The sequence below is a fragment of the Parasteatoda tepidariorum genome, chromosome 6 (genome assembly GCF_043381705.1).
Source record: "Parasteatoda tepidariorum isolate YZ-2023 chromosome 6, CAS_Ptep_4.0, whole genome shotgun sequence".
NCBI classification, from domain to species: domain Eukaryota; kingdom Metazoa; phylum Arthropoda; class Arachnida; order Araneae; family Theridiidae; genus Parasteatoda; species Parasteatoda tepidariorum.
This window is the reverse complement of record NC_092209.1, coordinates 21,800,921-21,817,835: the sequence shown is the minus strand read 5'-3', so window position 1 is coordinate 21,817,835 and position 16,915 is coordinate 21,800,921. Positions and strand designations below refer to the sequence as shown.

The 16,915-nt window shown below is 29.4% G+C and overlaps 2 protein-coding genes across 2 annotated transcripts in view; both read right to left on the bottom strand.

Moving 5' to 3' along the window:
- Positions 1–2,447: 2,447 nt before the first annotated feature.
- On the bottom strand, positions 2,448–10,157 carry LOC107442935 (astacin-like metalloprotease toxin 5). Its single transcript, XM_071181736.1, has 6 exons — positions 10,041–10,157; positions 7,311–7,378; positions 6,493–6,574; positions 4,471–4,585; positions 4,148–4,323; positions 2,448–2,656 (listed from the first exon to the last, which is right to left on the bottom strand). Exons 1-6 carry the CDS (start codon positions 10,120–10,122, stop codon positions 2,448–2,450), a joined length of 732 nt encoding a protein of 243 aa, XP_071037837.1. The 5' UTR covers positions 10,123–10,157.
- Positions 10,158–14,964: 4,807 nt separating this feature from the next.
- Positions 14,965–16,915, bottom strand: part of LOC122272378 (astacin-like metalloprotease toxin 5) — a gene marked incomplete in the record, with an annotated part of 13,673 nt that continues 11,722 nt past the window's right edge. Inside the window, 2 exon segments of the mRNA XM_071181695.1 lie at positions 14,965–15,196; positions 16,657–16,832. Of these exon segments, the coding sequence (XP_071037796.1) occupies positions 14,970–15,196; positions 16,657–16,832 (403 nt within the window).

The following is a 16,915-nucleotide window of genomic DNA, read 5'->3' as shown; positions in this document are numbered from 1 at the left end:
AAAATTTGTGACTATCCCCAGAAAATTTCTCATTATTACGAAAAATCGTATAGTATTTTTCATTATTTAAGAAAAAAAGAAAAGAAAGAAAAAAAATATATTCAGAAATTTGTTTTTGACTTTCAGGCATCGAAAATTGAACAGATAGGGAAGATTTTTATAAAAATACATATTTGTAAAATGTTTGCATTGGAATATTTTTGAACAACTTAGAGTATTCACATACAAAGAAAGACAAGTATGATGTAAGCAAGGTAAGCTGCTAATTTAAAGATGTATATGCTGGTATGTACAGTCCTAAAAAAAAGAAAAGATGTCACCCAGAATAACTTTCATTCCAAAGGGGTGGATTTTTGGGAAGTGTCAATCTTAATGGTTTCTGTGGGGGATCTCAAATATGCTAATTAATTAGTGTTAACAATTAATTAAGTTATGAAATCAGACAAAAAAAATTACTTTCTCTGAATAAACATATATTTGTTTTAGCATATTTGGATACCTAACTTTCAAAATATAGGGGGCAGCCGCAATCTGAGAAATATGGTCCCCATAGTTTGGTCAGGTGAGCGATCCAAAGTTCGAACCCCTTAATGTTAATTTCAGTTTCTGCGTTTTTAGTCACATTTTTAAAACTAATTAAGCAATTCAAAGAAAATTGCACTCACTTATGAAACTTATTTACCCAAAGATAATTGCATGCAAAAATATTTTTTAATAATTGTTTATAATTTTTCATTATTTATTTTCATTGTGGATGAAAAATTTTGAATTATGAGGTGTAAGTTTGCTTATATCGTAATTAATCTACGTTTTTATCTACATCAAAATCTAAAGTTTCAACAGTTTTTATTTAGTAGAAGCCGAGGCAAGTTAAAATTAATTATTTTAAAAAAAAATAATTTGGCCACAATGAAGAAATATTTAAATGGTGCGATCAATCTTCAAATGTGGTTAACTTACGAGGACTTAATTTATACGCGCGTAGCGTAAATAAGATGCACGTAGAGTATATAGGTTTTTTGCGTTCAGTTTTTGAATAAATTCTTGAATTTCAGTAACTTGTAGTTCTGTCTCATATGGGTTTTTAAAATAGTCTTAAACTGCAGTTTTTAAAAATAGCTGTGTTTTCATAACCAGGAAAGTTATGCGGTTTAAATTGCTCATGGAGCGAATTAGCAGTAACTTCCGCTTTCTCATTAGAGAGAAAAACATTATCTGTGAGACAATAAGGGTGCAGGGGCATTCCTTGAAAGGATCGATTTTTCGTTTTAAGGACCTTCCAAAATGAAGCATGATCATCACTAAGGGTTTCACAAAAATCATTCCAGGATTTTTCTTGAAATTCTTTTATGTCCGATTTGATATTATTTTATAGCCTACGTAATTTCCTTAAATTATTAAGGCCTCTAGTTTTTTGCCAAATTTTACGTAGATAGATTTTGTTTCCGATTTTATTCATAATATCTGGGGTAATTTTTAGAGAGAATTTGGGAGTAGAGGATTATTAGTAGTATTATTATCTAGTGTTATGATTTATTTTGTTTAGTTCATTAACGGAATTTTTAACATCATCCAACTTTTTGAAATTTGTTGGGGCTTTTCCTTCAATGACCTCGTGAATTTCGTCCAGTCAGTGTTGAGCTGACCCGGAGTGCTGACGTTGAGCAAAACTGTGCCTAAGGTTAAAATTACTGGATAGTGGTCAGAACTGAGCGCGTTATCTGAGATAATCTGTAAATTATATGGAATATTTTTGAATAACGCGATGTCCAAATGCTGAACTCTTTGCGAGGCACACTAATATTTACATGAACTTGGCAACGAAGCCCCAGAATTTTCGACAAGATTCCACACAATTCTCGTATTAGTCCTATCGTTTTGAAATTTCAATTTTCATGAAATACTATTTTTTTGCTAAAATGATTACCAAAATATCGCCAAGTCCGCAAAAATGTCTCAAAACCAAGCCTCCCTTAATAAATGATTAGATGTTTTTTTTTTCTTCTCTAAATTTCGTTAGAATTACTCAGTTTCCCAATACTTGTTTTTATTAAACTGTTTATCTGATATATTTAGTTATTTTTTAGCGAAAGAATATCTGCAAAATTATTCACGCATTTACAAATTCATAACAATAATATATGTGACTGTGTCGAGCATAAATGAATGTTACAGACGGTGAATGCCATTTAAAATTAACCTTGACTGGAAATACGAAACTGGGTAATTAGATTCAATTACCCAGTACAGGTACTCGGTACTGCATACTGAAATTCGTCAACCATGTCCGTGTATTAAGCTAACAATGAAAGTCTGGATGGTAAGAGCTTTTTACCCGGTACTAGTAGAGATTAATTAAATGCAATTGAGAAAAAAAATTGAAGAAAACTAGAAATGTTGAATAAAAGCAACATAGAAATAATGAAACATTATATTCTTATCATTTATTAATAAGAGTTACAATTGTACATTTTGTTTACTCTTTCAATATCATTTTTGGTCATTCCTGGCTTTTTGAATGGGTGAAGTAATTTCTGTCCATTTCTGGCCACCATCGAGAAGGCTTTGTTATCGTAAATCATGATGGAGTCGTAATCAAATGTATTGTACAAGATATTCGCATGCCGGCTAAGCTTTCGGAAGTTCTTTTGATGACCTAGATTATAACAAATTATATATTTGAACTGAAACATAATAAATACTTACAATTTCATGTGTAAGCTACGTGGTAAATAACTTCGAATTTTCCACTACAGTATTAATCCTTAATGATTCCACTTTTATTTTAAAAGTAAATAGTTTGTACTTTGATAAATTTTCGTTAACAATAAAACCTGTATTTTTTTTCAATGTTAGAATCATCGAGGATTTGAAATACCAATTAAAGAAAAATATAAATTAAATAACATAAAATACAAAGTTAGTTGATAAGAATAGAATATCACACTAAATTTCAAATGTATTTGCAGCATTCGTATACAGATGGCGCCGCTGTTTTCTGTTGCATTTTAAGCCAATTCAATTGAAATTTTGGCAGAAATATCTATAAATTTTGTACCTGATTATACTACATACTGTTATTAATTTTAAAACAACTTCGTAAACAGATGGCGCTGTGGGCAACTGCTAACAGCACCATGTTGATACACTGATGCTAACAGCACCAAGTTGACGATAACAAGTTTTAAAACTTGTAAAAAAGAAATTTTTTGATTTCCAAAGAAAAGCATGGATAACCTGAAAATGCTATCACTTAACATTTTTCTATATCACTTTATTCATATAGTCGGTTATTTTTTAGAGCCACTGGTTCGAAATAATCAAAAAATGCAATGACGCAAACAATAGTTTTATCCTGTAAAAAAATGCTCGACATTCTTTTTTGCAAACAAATGCATTTCGCAATAAAGTTTCACGTATGCACATTTGCACTAGAACACTATTAGAATTGTGCAGTCAGCAGTATGCATATGTGCACCCCATAATCAGGAAACAGATTTTTAATTTTTTTTTGCTTTTCCTCTAAGTTAACTCGCAGTTTTCTCACCAGTGTCACAGTATATAACTTTAAAACAGGCTTACCATTAGGCTTATCAACAGGCTTAAACTAGGCCTATCATTGACGTTATCTAAAAGTAAAAAAAAGTATTTTAATTTTTACAAAGTGACGAATTCTAGACCCGTTTCAAAAAGTGCTTTTGCAATAATTATGTATGCACTTTTCAATGGTATGTCTTCATGCTTGATCCAAGGATTCCCTTGTCTTCTGGGTTTGAGTTAAAAACTAAAAGTCGATGCAGTTGAACATCGATAGTTGTAAACTCGGAATTTAGACGGCTGTTAAGCTCCGGTTATATGGTAACAAAATAAAGTAAAATTCGTTGTGTTAATACCTAAGCGAAAGCAGAAACATTTTTCATACGTTAAACATATTGTGGGACCACTTCATGTTATTCATTAATAAACCTCTGAAAATATCACTTACATGAGTCATAATAAACTCTTCAACTATTTTAATAACACTAGCAAATAATTTTGATATTTGCATACTGTTTCTGCAGATATCCCAGTTACACATATCCAAGAACAAGTTTATTATTAAACAGCTAATCTTTTGTTTTTTTTAAAAGGGAAACGAAATATTTACTTTCTTTAACATTTTCCAGATAAACGATCAAATACTCATTTCGGTCTGATCTGTTCTGCTCGTGGTAGAAGCCAAGGGCGTGTCCCAGCTCATGGACTATTGTACCGAAGTTGTGACACCCGTAACCAAGTGATAATTTCTGCGGACCGTTAATTTTACCCACAAAAGAAGAACACCTGTGGTTACAGNAACACCTGTGGTGACGTAAGCGAAATAAATTATGCTTTAAGCATTGAACTCATTTTAATTTATTTTTATTATATATATACATATAAATGCAGAGAGAGAGGGAGGAAGCGAGAGAGATAAACATTTTGACTTACCCTTTCCCTAAGTAGAGTATGATATAGTTCCTTTCGTCTGTTCTTGGAACAAAACGAACGCAGGTGTTATTATGGTAATTATTCATAGCCTTCATGATTAAGAAATCTTTACTACCTTCATAAATATAAAACATTTTAATAAACCACTGTTTATGTAGCATTGTAACATTCACTTAGCGAAAAATGGAGAAAAAAGAACATCTTGAAGAAGCAAGAAAAACATTAAACACATTCAAGAAAAACACTAATTATAACAGAAATGATTCTCAGTATTATAAGTCATATACTCGTCCATCGAAATTCACTTTTACTGCTGCATAAAATACGTTTTTTTTCCTCAACAAAAATAAAACAGCATTTTTTTATGGAAATATAGCGCAACATTGTTGAAGCATATATTTACGCATTTATTACTCTCAAATATAAAACCATTTCCATTTGTAAAAAAAAATATTTTTATAAATTATTCAAATTTAAGTACTTTCTACAGTTTTAAAAGTGTAAAATGTAAATTATAGCGTTCCTTATTTCCTGTATTTAACCTTTTATTTACTATTTATAGTATCAAGCATGCTTAGGAACTAATCACTGGGGGTTCCGCGTTCGGCTGACCACCTGACCTGAACATCTGCTCCTGCACCCCAGAACCCAAGGTCAAGAACACTGAGATGGTCACAGTAGGCCTTGACCCTCTATGGACTGTCGCGCCACTGAGTTTAGTTTAAGTTTTTACTTTTTTTTATGTGTATTTTCTATTTTTTTCACTTAGTTCACAAGCAGAATAAATTACACTTTAGTATTCAATATAATAGAACTGTGAAAAATTTCCTGAAGAAAATGGTTAAATAGCAATTTATTTTAGATGTACTATTTCACCAAATTAAACCAAAACAAACAAATAACCAGAAGGTGTCAAAAATAATTTATTTACTGTTTTCAGTTAATGCTATTACATTACCAGAAATTTATCCACACCCACTAGGCCTAAAGCTAACGAGTATCGATTCCTCTAAAGCTGTTAGCCGAGCTATATCATAAACATGATGATTTCCTTTTCTTATTTTTCATCATCGGATGCCTAACCCAACAACAATTGCCAAATAATCTTATAGCAATTAGTGTATGGCACAGAAGCTGAATTTACTGAGTGAATTTGTAGCACCATGTTTATAAATACAAATTTCTATGCGATCTCAACGTAGTCAGAAAGAGATTTTTATTGAAAAAATTCAGATTAATCAAGAAATATGTTACTAAATTTACCAATATATGATCTTAAAAACTATATATAAAGACTTTATTTTGTTTAAATTTAATACTGAAGAAATGGAATAAATCCTTAGACAATTAGGCCTGTAATCAAGTAACAGAAAAAGAAATTCTTCATTTTTTGCTCAAGGAAGATTTTTTTTTTCTATATCAGATACAAGCTTAGAAATGTTCTAAAAAGTAGTGCCAGTAGTTTTTCAGCATTAGTTTGTTTGCTTTCCTTTTTGAAAATGAAAAAAGAAAAACGTATTTCCCTTCTTTAACGTTAGATGGCACCACTAGATTAACTAGTTCAGCTACATTCCACGGTTCACTTGAACAAAAACAACTCAACTACAACCTAACTACAGAGTCCATTACCTCACAAAAAAAGCTAACAAAACCTACATTCAATGTAATTCCAATGCCCAGTTAGATTTCATTTTTACGGTTCGGAAACTATGCTAGTAGTGAATGGTTACAAATCCTTATATTTTTTAACCATGCCAATCGTTAAACATTTTCAAACCCGTAAAGATAAAAAAAAAAGGTTTCTAAACATAATGTTTCAAGTAAATTGGTTAGACATACTGTTGCCAGTTATTTTAGCGTAATTTTAGAATTAAAATTCTAACAGTGCTGTTACAAAACGTAAAATATATACTATTTCATAAAATATATATATATATAAAAGGATACTATTGCCGTTATGATGGTAAATGAGACAGATAAATAGTAATAGAATTTGAATTTGTTTATAAATCAGTATCTTACGTAAAGAAGAGTCTATGACGTAAGGAATTGTCGCATTTGGCCACCTATACCTAATTGAAGCGATAGCGTTTCGTTCAATGTCCTGTAATAAAAGAACAAGTACCTCTTGAAACTGCACAATAAAATCAAATGAATGAAAGAAATTGAAATTGATTGCAATAAAGTAACTAACAGATTTGAAGTTAAGTCTATTGATATAAAATAATGCATATGTGCATAATTTATTACGGTAACATTTTGTTTACCCTTTTATTATTATTATTATTTTATATAAATTTCATTATAATTAATTAATTGTAAAATTATTATTAATTTACCGATATAATAAAACTAGATAACTCTATAACTAATATGCATATGAAATATTAGAAGTAGACAGCTATTAAAATTATAAAATGCTTTATTTTTTAAAACAGATGTTTCAGAGTCATCTAGTGTTAATGATATAATCTCGATTAAAAAAAATTTTTGTTTATTTTCACTGCATATTTTTATTTTTTTTAATTAGTTAATAAATTTTATTAATTAATTGATGTATTAAAATGACTGAGTTCCCCCATAAAAAAGCCTAATTTCCAAGGTTTATTAAACTTTTTTTTAGATCATTAATTCTTTAATTTCAAAATGCAGTTTTATTTTCATAACTTTTCCAAGACATCAAAAATATTGTAGGAGAACAGCGAGGCAATAATAAGTAACAATTGATACATTTTATAATAAGATATTTTGTTTTCTAACATTTTTGTAGATGATATAAATTATTAGATCAATTTTGTTTTTTAAAAAATGGTGTTATTTAATTATAAAACAATACTTACCAAAGGTCCATCAATACCAGCCATATCACCATCATATAAATCAGGATTTTCAAGAGCCAAAGTAGCTTCTGAAATTTTAAAGTTTTGATATAGTAAACATTTAAAAATCTATCAAATAATTAATAAATCAATTAAGTAATCTTATAAAAAGTTACGAGAAAATATATTTCTTAAGTCGTGGTGTCTCAGGGGATAGAAAGTTCGACTCCCATTGAGGAGACCCGGGCTCGAATCCTAGTGGTGGCTAGAAAATAATCTATGATAATAAATAATTTGTTTAAAAATAAATCGTCATAATTTCATGAATAATACGTGACAACTTTTGTTGATATTTTCCGGTCGCGTATCGCACTCAATATTTTTTAAAAATTGACAAAATTTTATTTAATTTTTTAATATTATTTAAAATTATACTATCAATTATAGCAATTTATGATTAGTTTCAGGATTTGAAAAGGAATTGAAATAAATTAAAATTTTATTATTATTTTTATGTACAATTGTGGCATACTCTATAGAAAAAACACGAATTACCTCGAATTTATTAATTTTTTTCCATTTAAAAAGGTTTCAAAAGGCACGTTTTACACGAAATTTTTTGCCAACTGAAACATAATGAATCAAAAAATATGTTTATTAGACAGGCTTTTAATTGTACCATAATAAGCCGCAAAAGATTTTTTTCAGAATGTTTTCTTCGGAGCAGTTTTCAGGCACGGTTTAGTTCCATTAAAACGTCCTCCACGAAGCCAAATTTCTCCCATACTTTATCCAGAAGTTCCCTTGTCTTCGGTATTAAGTGAAAATTACAACGCTACAGATTTGAACATTGATAGTAGCAAACTTAAAATTAGGTAAGCTGTTCAACAACGATTATAATAATAAATTTAATGTATGATGTTACATAAGTTAGATTTATGATAAACAATAATTAGTTGAACTGTTTTGTCAGAAAAGATCAAGACGGTCAACGTATGTTGACACAACGATTTGTTGTGTCAAGCACTTTTCTTATATGCTAGTTTCTTAAGAGAAATTTATAATTAATAATATCATTTAAAATTATAATTAATAATGGGATTTAAATTTAAAATATATTTTATAATTGTTAAAATAATATTTATTTGAATTTAAATACTGCAACCATATTTTAATAAACAATTTAAATCTCACTTCGAAGAAAAAATCATGTTTTGTTCTTTTTCTCAGAATAAAAATTTCTCGAGGCTAACAATCTGTCTCGTAATTACATATTTTGACAATTTTTATGTTTATATTGTTATTATTATTTAAGGCTGTTTCTCAAAGGCTCCGTAGCAATATCAAATTATACTTTTTGAACGTTTTTAATTTTCAAAAAACTGTGACTTTTCCCCATATTGAATATGGGGAAAAGTCATAGTTTTTGGTCATAGTCATAGTCATAGTTGCTGTGAGTTTGCAACTGTTACTCATGACTGTTAGGTCAAGTTTAGATATTTAAAGCCAGCGTTGTCTACCTTTATTTTGAAAATGGCGCAAAGCATCAATATGGGGAAAAGTCATAGCTTTTAGAAAATTAAAAACGTTTGTGGTCTAATTTTTTTAATATTCAAAAACTTACTCCAATGCTGCATTAACTGGACTTATAAAAATTTGCAAAAACTGAGAATACGGCAGTAATTTTGATAATTTTCATCTAGGTGGGAAAATGTCGCCAAATTAGTGATTTAAAAAAATGATAAAAACATTTTTAAGTATTAAACAACGGCGTCAAGTGTAGGCCACTGAAACTATGTTTTTTTTTTAATTGTCCTTGGTGACAGAGCTTCGAAAAATAGCGTTAATAATACTATTCTGTAGTGACAGACCAGGTGTAAATTGAAATACACTACTAACTGATAAAACAAGAAAAAGCCAAGATTGATGCGAGAGAAAGCCAAGATTAATCTTAGAAATGCACAGTTTACCTACTAAATCATCTTTCCAAATTGAAGTGTATATGTGTCTAAATGTTATTAACAAGTTGAAATCCTGAAAATAAAATTTAAATTAAATTATTTAAAATTTGCAAATGTGTCGGGACATTTATTTTAACAAAGTTTTTAATGATCATAGAAATCCTGTTATAATAATATAAATCTAAATACACTTCTTATAATCTCACCCTCCAAAACAGAGGTTATTTAGTGGGGCAGCATACAGCCAAGACAGCAGAATGATGGAAAACTCGGAAAAACTGAAATAATTTGTGTTTCTTAAGCACTGGGCGTGATCAGTATGCGTTGAAATAATTACATTATTTTAACTTATTTCACTTTTGGTAAACCTTCAATTAAGCAATTTAAAAAAAACTATTCCATATCGATAGTACAGTTTAAAGTTGTATTTATAAATTTGAGAACATCGTTCGATCATTTTATCTGTTTTTCAAATTTTAAATGTAATGCGTGAATGGAAAATATGTAAAGTTACTTCTTTTTAAATGAGACATCTTCTCCCCGATGAAGCGTTTTAAATTTAAAAACCTTCTCTCGGCCACCCTAGTATAGATCCAATACACATAATCCATTCCTAAGCCCTTCTACCTCTTAATATTGTATCCATCTTCTCCATCTATGTTGAATAGTTTAATACTAATTAGAAAGATTTATAATTTTCCCTACAAAAGAAATATATTTATAAAATCATACCATTTCAAACTTTTTTTTTCCTTCAATAATGCTTAATAAATGAGAAAAAAAATATTACCTTTTTCCTGCTCTGGACTTAGCTGAATATATTCAGCTAAAGTAACAGTGAATAAGCCAATGAAGAACAGAGTAATCTCCATGTTTGTAAAATTAAGTTGGAGGTAAAGGTTTATATTTTGTGTGTATATGACAAAGCTTTTAAATGTACCATGTGTGATACGATTTAATCTTTGGTGAGAAAAAGCCTTCTGTTGTTTTTTTTATTCAGAAATCAAAGTAAAACATTTAAATATTTATATTTATCAAAATTCGTTCGAGAGCAGAATATGTTAGAAAATGCTAATCATTCTACAGGCGTGAAATGCTTAAAGATAATCGTTAAATTATCGAAAGGTGTCAATTTCAGTGATTAGCTTTTTTTACGCTTGAAAAACATTTTTCTTTCTCTTAACTTTATACCACTTTTAAATTAAACTAATTTTATAATTTCTAAACTATTACACTTCTTAAAGAATATAAAATATGTTGAAAACAAATAATTATTTCAAAAATACCAGTTTTTAATAAACGATTGATTTTTTTTTTGTCTTCCTTTTTTTTACTGGAGGCATAAATTTGTTTAGTTCTTGTTTACAACATTGATTTTTAAAAAAAGTCACGCATAATGATACTTTTAAACAAATACATAGTCTGAAAATTTAATTTATTATTTAAAATTTATCATAAGTTAATACTATGAAAATTAGGTAAATTCTATGGTTTCTATTAACCTGAACAAAATAAAACACTCCATTGAGTGCTATCGTTATCACCGTCAGTAACCCAAAGTATAGTTCGTTCACCAGGAGTTGGCACTTGGCTCCACCTCCTCGGACGCAGAGTTCATTTCAACGCGGAAAAAAATTTCCCCGTTTGAAATGGAGATAACCTCAAATGCGGGCAAAGCCTCCACAAGGTTTTTCTTAGGTAGTCCGATCAGGCCATTATGAAGGCAAACCATTTTATGAAAGAGCCTTTTATTAGAAAAATCTAGTAAAAATAAGAAAGTGGTAGCAAATATAAGTCTAAAAATTTGTTTAGTTTTTGAATATGATTAGTTTGTCTCATTTACTTGTCTACCACTACAGATTCAATTCTCAAATATATATGACAAATTCCTCTCAGTCACTTTTAAAATAGAATTTGGTTTCATGCGCTCAAACTGTTCACTTTTTAAATAGTCTGCGCAGGCTACTTATAAGAAACCGTGTGGAGGCCAAACACAAACAGTGAATTCTTTTTCAGTCACTTACTTTGCTTTATCATCAGCTATTATACCTTTCGTTATTCTAGCTAATTTACATTTAAAAACTTTTTCCCAGCAAAATATCTCAAAAAGAACAAACTATTCAATAAAAGGAGAGAAATATCAATAAGTTTATGAGATAAAATGCACATGGTCAAAATATGCACATGAAGATTGTGAAATGAATATTTTTGTCATACGATTGCCAAATAGCAGCCTTGTTCACATCCTTCTCCCCAAAATAGCGAAATAGTATCATCCGATACCACGTGATGAAGGCGGAGCCAAATGCCAACTCCTGGTGAACGAACTATAGTTGAATTTTATGTTTACCCTGGTTTTGTATAGCATAAAGTGGAAAATTACATTAACCTTCAATAGTTTGTCCAATAACCATTTCATAAATTTTAATATGTTTTAATAATCTACAAAGCAAAAGTTTTTTAAAGAAATTAACACAGAATAATAAGCAGAAAACCGTAGTTTGAAAATTTGTCATTATCATCGGAAAATGTTATAGTATTATTCCTCATTTTAAAAATAAATAAATAATGAATATTCGAAATTGGGTTCAAGTTTCAGGCTTCGAAAATTAAACGGACAGCGGTGATTTTTATAAAAATATTTATTAAATATTTACATTGGAACGTTCCCAAACGACTTAGAGTGTTCTTATATAAAGAAAGACAAGTATCACATAAAACAAGGTAAGTTAACTAGTTTTAAGTTATCAAAAAGCTGCTAATATAAAGAAATATTTGCTGGTCTTTACAGTAATCAATACAGAGTTTTAAAATATTTAAAATACTTTTAAAAAAATAATGTATATAGAACGAATTCCATCAAAATTAGGTGGCAACAAAGGGTTGAAATGTGTTACGCGTATCAATAAAATGCTTGCAGAAATTTTCAAATTGAGCTTTTGTGTTCTCCAGAAAGCTTTTCATTTTATCTAAATATATTCATGAGAATACTTTTATTGAGAGAAGTAAATATATACTTAAGCTAAGTTTATAATAATAAAAAGTGCTTTTCATTCAATTTTCGTAATCAAATAAATCTAAAATATGTTTCTGCATTTATTAATTTTATTTGTTGGTAACAAATGTAAAAAAATATAATGCACATTTTAATAAATATTTTAAAAGTTTAATAATTTTCATAAAGTAATATTTTTATATTATTACTTGCTTCCTTGAGAGTTTAACATGAGCGTTTATAATACTATAAAACATTAATAAAGTTGTACAGAAAATATGAAAAATGTATTATGTTATACAGATATAAAGTTCTTAATGAAGAATTTTTTAAGTAACTTTATGACTGAATTCATAATATTAGTTTTAAAAGCTTGGTATAGTGCACAGTGTTAATGATATTTAATTTCCTTTCTGAAGATTTTTTTTTAAAGAACAGGTTTTAAGAAGAAATAACTTTTTTTCTAAAGCTTCCTTCTGTTTCCATGTTTTCTAAAGCTGATATTTCTGAAATCATAAATTGTCACTTAAATTCTTTTACTCAGCTCCTTATGACCTTAGCATTAAAGCCTGAAATTATCATAAGTGACAGTTCAAAAATACACAGTAGTAACAAACGATACTTATAGCTTAGAACTTTAAAACCATTTCACTAATCGAAGTTATTACATTGCCTTTGTTTAAAAATATGGTATAGTGCGCTGAGTTAATGAGACGTTTTTTTCTGCCTGCTTTCAAAGAAAACAGTTCTTAGGGAAAAAAACTTCTGTTCAACACATAGCCTGATATCTTACCTTAATATTGTCCAATACAATTTATTTTGGACCACGCATTATATTACCGGGTAATAGTGTACCCTAAAAAAGGAAATAATTATAGGCTTATTAGGGGGTACATAATGCGTCCTTATAGATTAGTATGCATGTATATATGTGTATAATAGTGTGTTTATAAGCTTTAAAATGAGGAAATTCGATCTCAATATTCTGTTTCAGCAAATAGCTCGATATCTTACCTTAATATTGACCCATTATATTTATATTGGAACACGTATTATATTGCCGGGAACTAGTGCACCCTACAGGAGGAAATAATTATAGGCATATTAGGGGGTACACAATAGCTTGCTTAAGCTTCCTGTAACAAATAACAAAACTTAGAAGTTGTGTATTAAGTGCAATGAATGCATAATAAGAAACTTTATCTTCTCAAAGGGAGGTAAACCTATTGCTGCAGTACCGTAAGTATTAAGATCTATGTTGGTATGGGTTGTCATTAACATGATACTTATAGTGGCACAAGGCTCACACCGACCACAGTGCTGACATAAAATATCCTCAATGCCAGACGGAACATGGGTTAGAGTCCCCTTGCCGGTAAAAGAACGGCGGGATGTTTTCGTAGTTTCCTTCTCAATATAACGCAAATGGGGGTTAGTTCTGTTAGAAAGATTTTCCCGAAGGCAAATTCCTCCAACTAGTTGATCCAGATGTTTCCTTGTCTTCTGGATTGAGTACAAAATTAAAAGGCTATGAAGTTGAAAATAGATAATCTCAAAATTTAATCTCATAATTTAAATTTAATGCCGTAATCTCAAAATTTGGTCGTCTGCTCAACGACGGTAATAAAATAAAAATACAAATTGTAGTAGTAAAACATTGTATCCATCGCAAAATATTAATATTGATGCCACATGGCTTAAAAGTTTGCTAAAGAATCATAAATAATAAATTCAAACATGATATTTTAAATTCAGAAATCAGACACAAAAACATACTTTCCTTGAATAACCAAATTTTTTAAATTTTTTATTTGAAGGATTCTGATTGTTGACCCAAAAAATATAGGGAGTAGCCTCGATTTGGGAAATATGGTACAGATAGTTTAGTCAGGAGGGCAGTTCAAATCTTTGACCCTTTAATGTTAATTTCACTTTTTGCATATATCTTGAATTTTGTAAGCGAATTAAAATATTTTTGCACACATTTATAGAATTCGTTTATTCAGACTTAATTCCATGCAAAAAATAACTTTTAGTAAATATTGATTTTATTTACCAATTTTCGTAAAAATTTTTAATTGTAAAGTGCACAGTTTTTTACCATCATTTTAAAGAATTCAAATTTACACGGCAAAATACAAAAAGGGAAAAAAATCGGTTAAATAGTTCCTGGAAAATTGAATTTCAATAAAGTCAGATACTTAAAATTTAATTTCTCAAAAACTATTTAATAGAATTTGCGAAAATTTTGAATTTTGCCATGTAAAATTGTTTTTTTTTAAATTATGCAAAAAATTCTATTCTTTAGAAATCAAATTTTTTTCGACCATCATCATCGTGTCCGAGTAATAAGCAGACAATGAAAATCTGGGAGGTAAGAGCTGTTTTAATATTCGCAAAATTATTCACAATTTCGTAACACTGATATGTGTGATTGCGTCGAGCATAAATTAATGTTACAGACAGGGGATGCCGGGTAAAATTAACCTTAACTGGTTCTACGAAACTGGCAACTTAGGTACAGTTACCCAGTACAGGTACCATGGTATTGCATACTGAAATTCGTCAACCATGTCCGGATAATAAGCAAACAATGTTCTGTTTACCCGGTATATCTCTAGTAGAGATTAATAAAATGCAAATTATGAAAATAAATTGAAGAAAATTAAAAATGTCAAATAAAAGTATCATAGAAATAATGAAACATTATATTCTTATCATTTATTAATAAGAGTCACATTTGTACATTTTGTTTACTCTTTCAATATCATTTTTGGTCATTCCTGGCTTTTTGTATGCGTGAAACAATTTCTGTCCATTTCTGGCCACCATCGTGTCTTTTCCATTCTTGGAGAAGGATTTGTTATCGTAAATCATGATGGAGTCGTAATCAAATTCATTGTACAAGATATTCCCTTGTGGACTAAGCTTTCGGAAGTTACTCTGAGCACCTAGATTATAACAAATTATAGAGTTGAACTGAAACATAATAAATACTTACAATTTCATGCGTAAGCTACGTGATAAATAACTTCGGACTTTCCACTACAGTTTCAATCCTTAGTAATTCCACTTCTATTTTAAAAGTAAATATTTTGTACTTTGATAAATTTTCGTAAACAACGAAACCTGCATTTTTTCAATATTTGAATCATCGAAGATGTGAAATACCAATTAAAGAAAAATATAAATTAAATTACATAAAGGGAAAGCTGGTTGATGAGAATAGAGTATCTCACTAAATTTCGAATGTATTTGCAGCATTCGTAAACAGATAGCGCCGTTGTTTGTAATTCTAAATAATATGTTTTCTGTAGCATTTTAAACCAATTCAACTGAAATTTTGGCAGAAATGTCTGTCAATTTTGTACCAGATTGTACTACATACTGCTATTAATTTTAAAACAACTTCGGAAACAGATGGCGCTGTAAACAATTATTAGATTACCATGTTGACGAACTTTGTGATAACAAGATTTAAAACTTCTAAAAAAGAAATTTTTAGATAACCTGAAAATGCTATCACTTAACATTTTTCTATCACTTTATTCATATCGTCGGTTATTTTTTAGAGCCACTGGTTCGAAATAATAAAAAAATGCAATAATGCAAACAATAGTTCTTATCCAGTAAAAAAAATGCGCTACATTTTTTTGTGAACAAATACATTTCGTAATAAACTTGAACATGTAGATTTTTGCTCTGGAACACTATTAGAATTGTGCGCTTAGCAGTATACATTATGTGCACCACATGATTAGTAAACACATTTTTTTTGCGTTTCCACTAAGTTAACACACAGTTTTCTGACCAGTGTCACAGTATATAACTTTAAAACAGGCTTACCATTAGGCAAACTAGACTTATCATTGTCATTATCTAAAAGAAAAACGTCCGTTTTAAATTTCACACAGTGATGTGTACTAGACCTGTTTCTAAAAGTACTTTCGCAATAATTACGTATTCTGTACATTTGAATGGTTTCTCCTAATGCTTAATCCTAGAATTCCCTTGTCTTCTGGGTTCAGGTTCAAAATTACATGTCGATGCAGTTGAACATCGATAGCTGTAAACTCAGAATTCGGACGCCTCTTCTACTCCGGTTATATGGTTACAAAATAAAATAAAATTAGTTATGTTGAAACTAAAGCGAAAACAAAAACAATTTTTGTACTTTAAACATAACCATATTGTGCGACCGCTTTAGGTTATTCATGAACAAACATCTGAAAATATATCTTACATGAGTCATCAAATAGACTTCAGCTATTTTGATAACACCAGCAAATAATTATGATATTTATATACTGTGTCTGCAGATATCCCAGCTACACACATCCGAGAACAAGTTTATTATTATAGAACTCATCTTGTTTTTTTTTTAAAAAAAGGAAACAAAATATTTACTTACTTTGTGCAACATTTTCCAGATAAATGATCAAGTACTCATCTCTGTCAGATCTGTTCTGTTCGTGGTAGAATCCAACTGCGTGTCCCAATTCATGAATGATTGTACCAAAGTAGTGACAACCGTAACCAAGTGATAATCTCTGCTGACCGTAAATTCTACCCACATAAGAATAACACCTGTGGTAACAGAAGCGAAATAAATTATGTTTGAAGCATTAAACTCTATCTTCATTATATATATATAAGAGCTGTTTTAATAT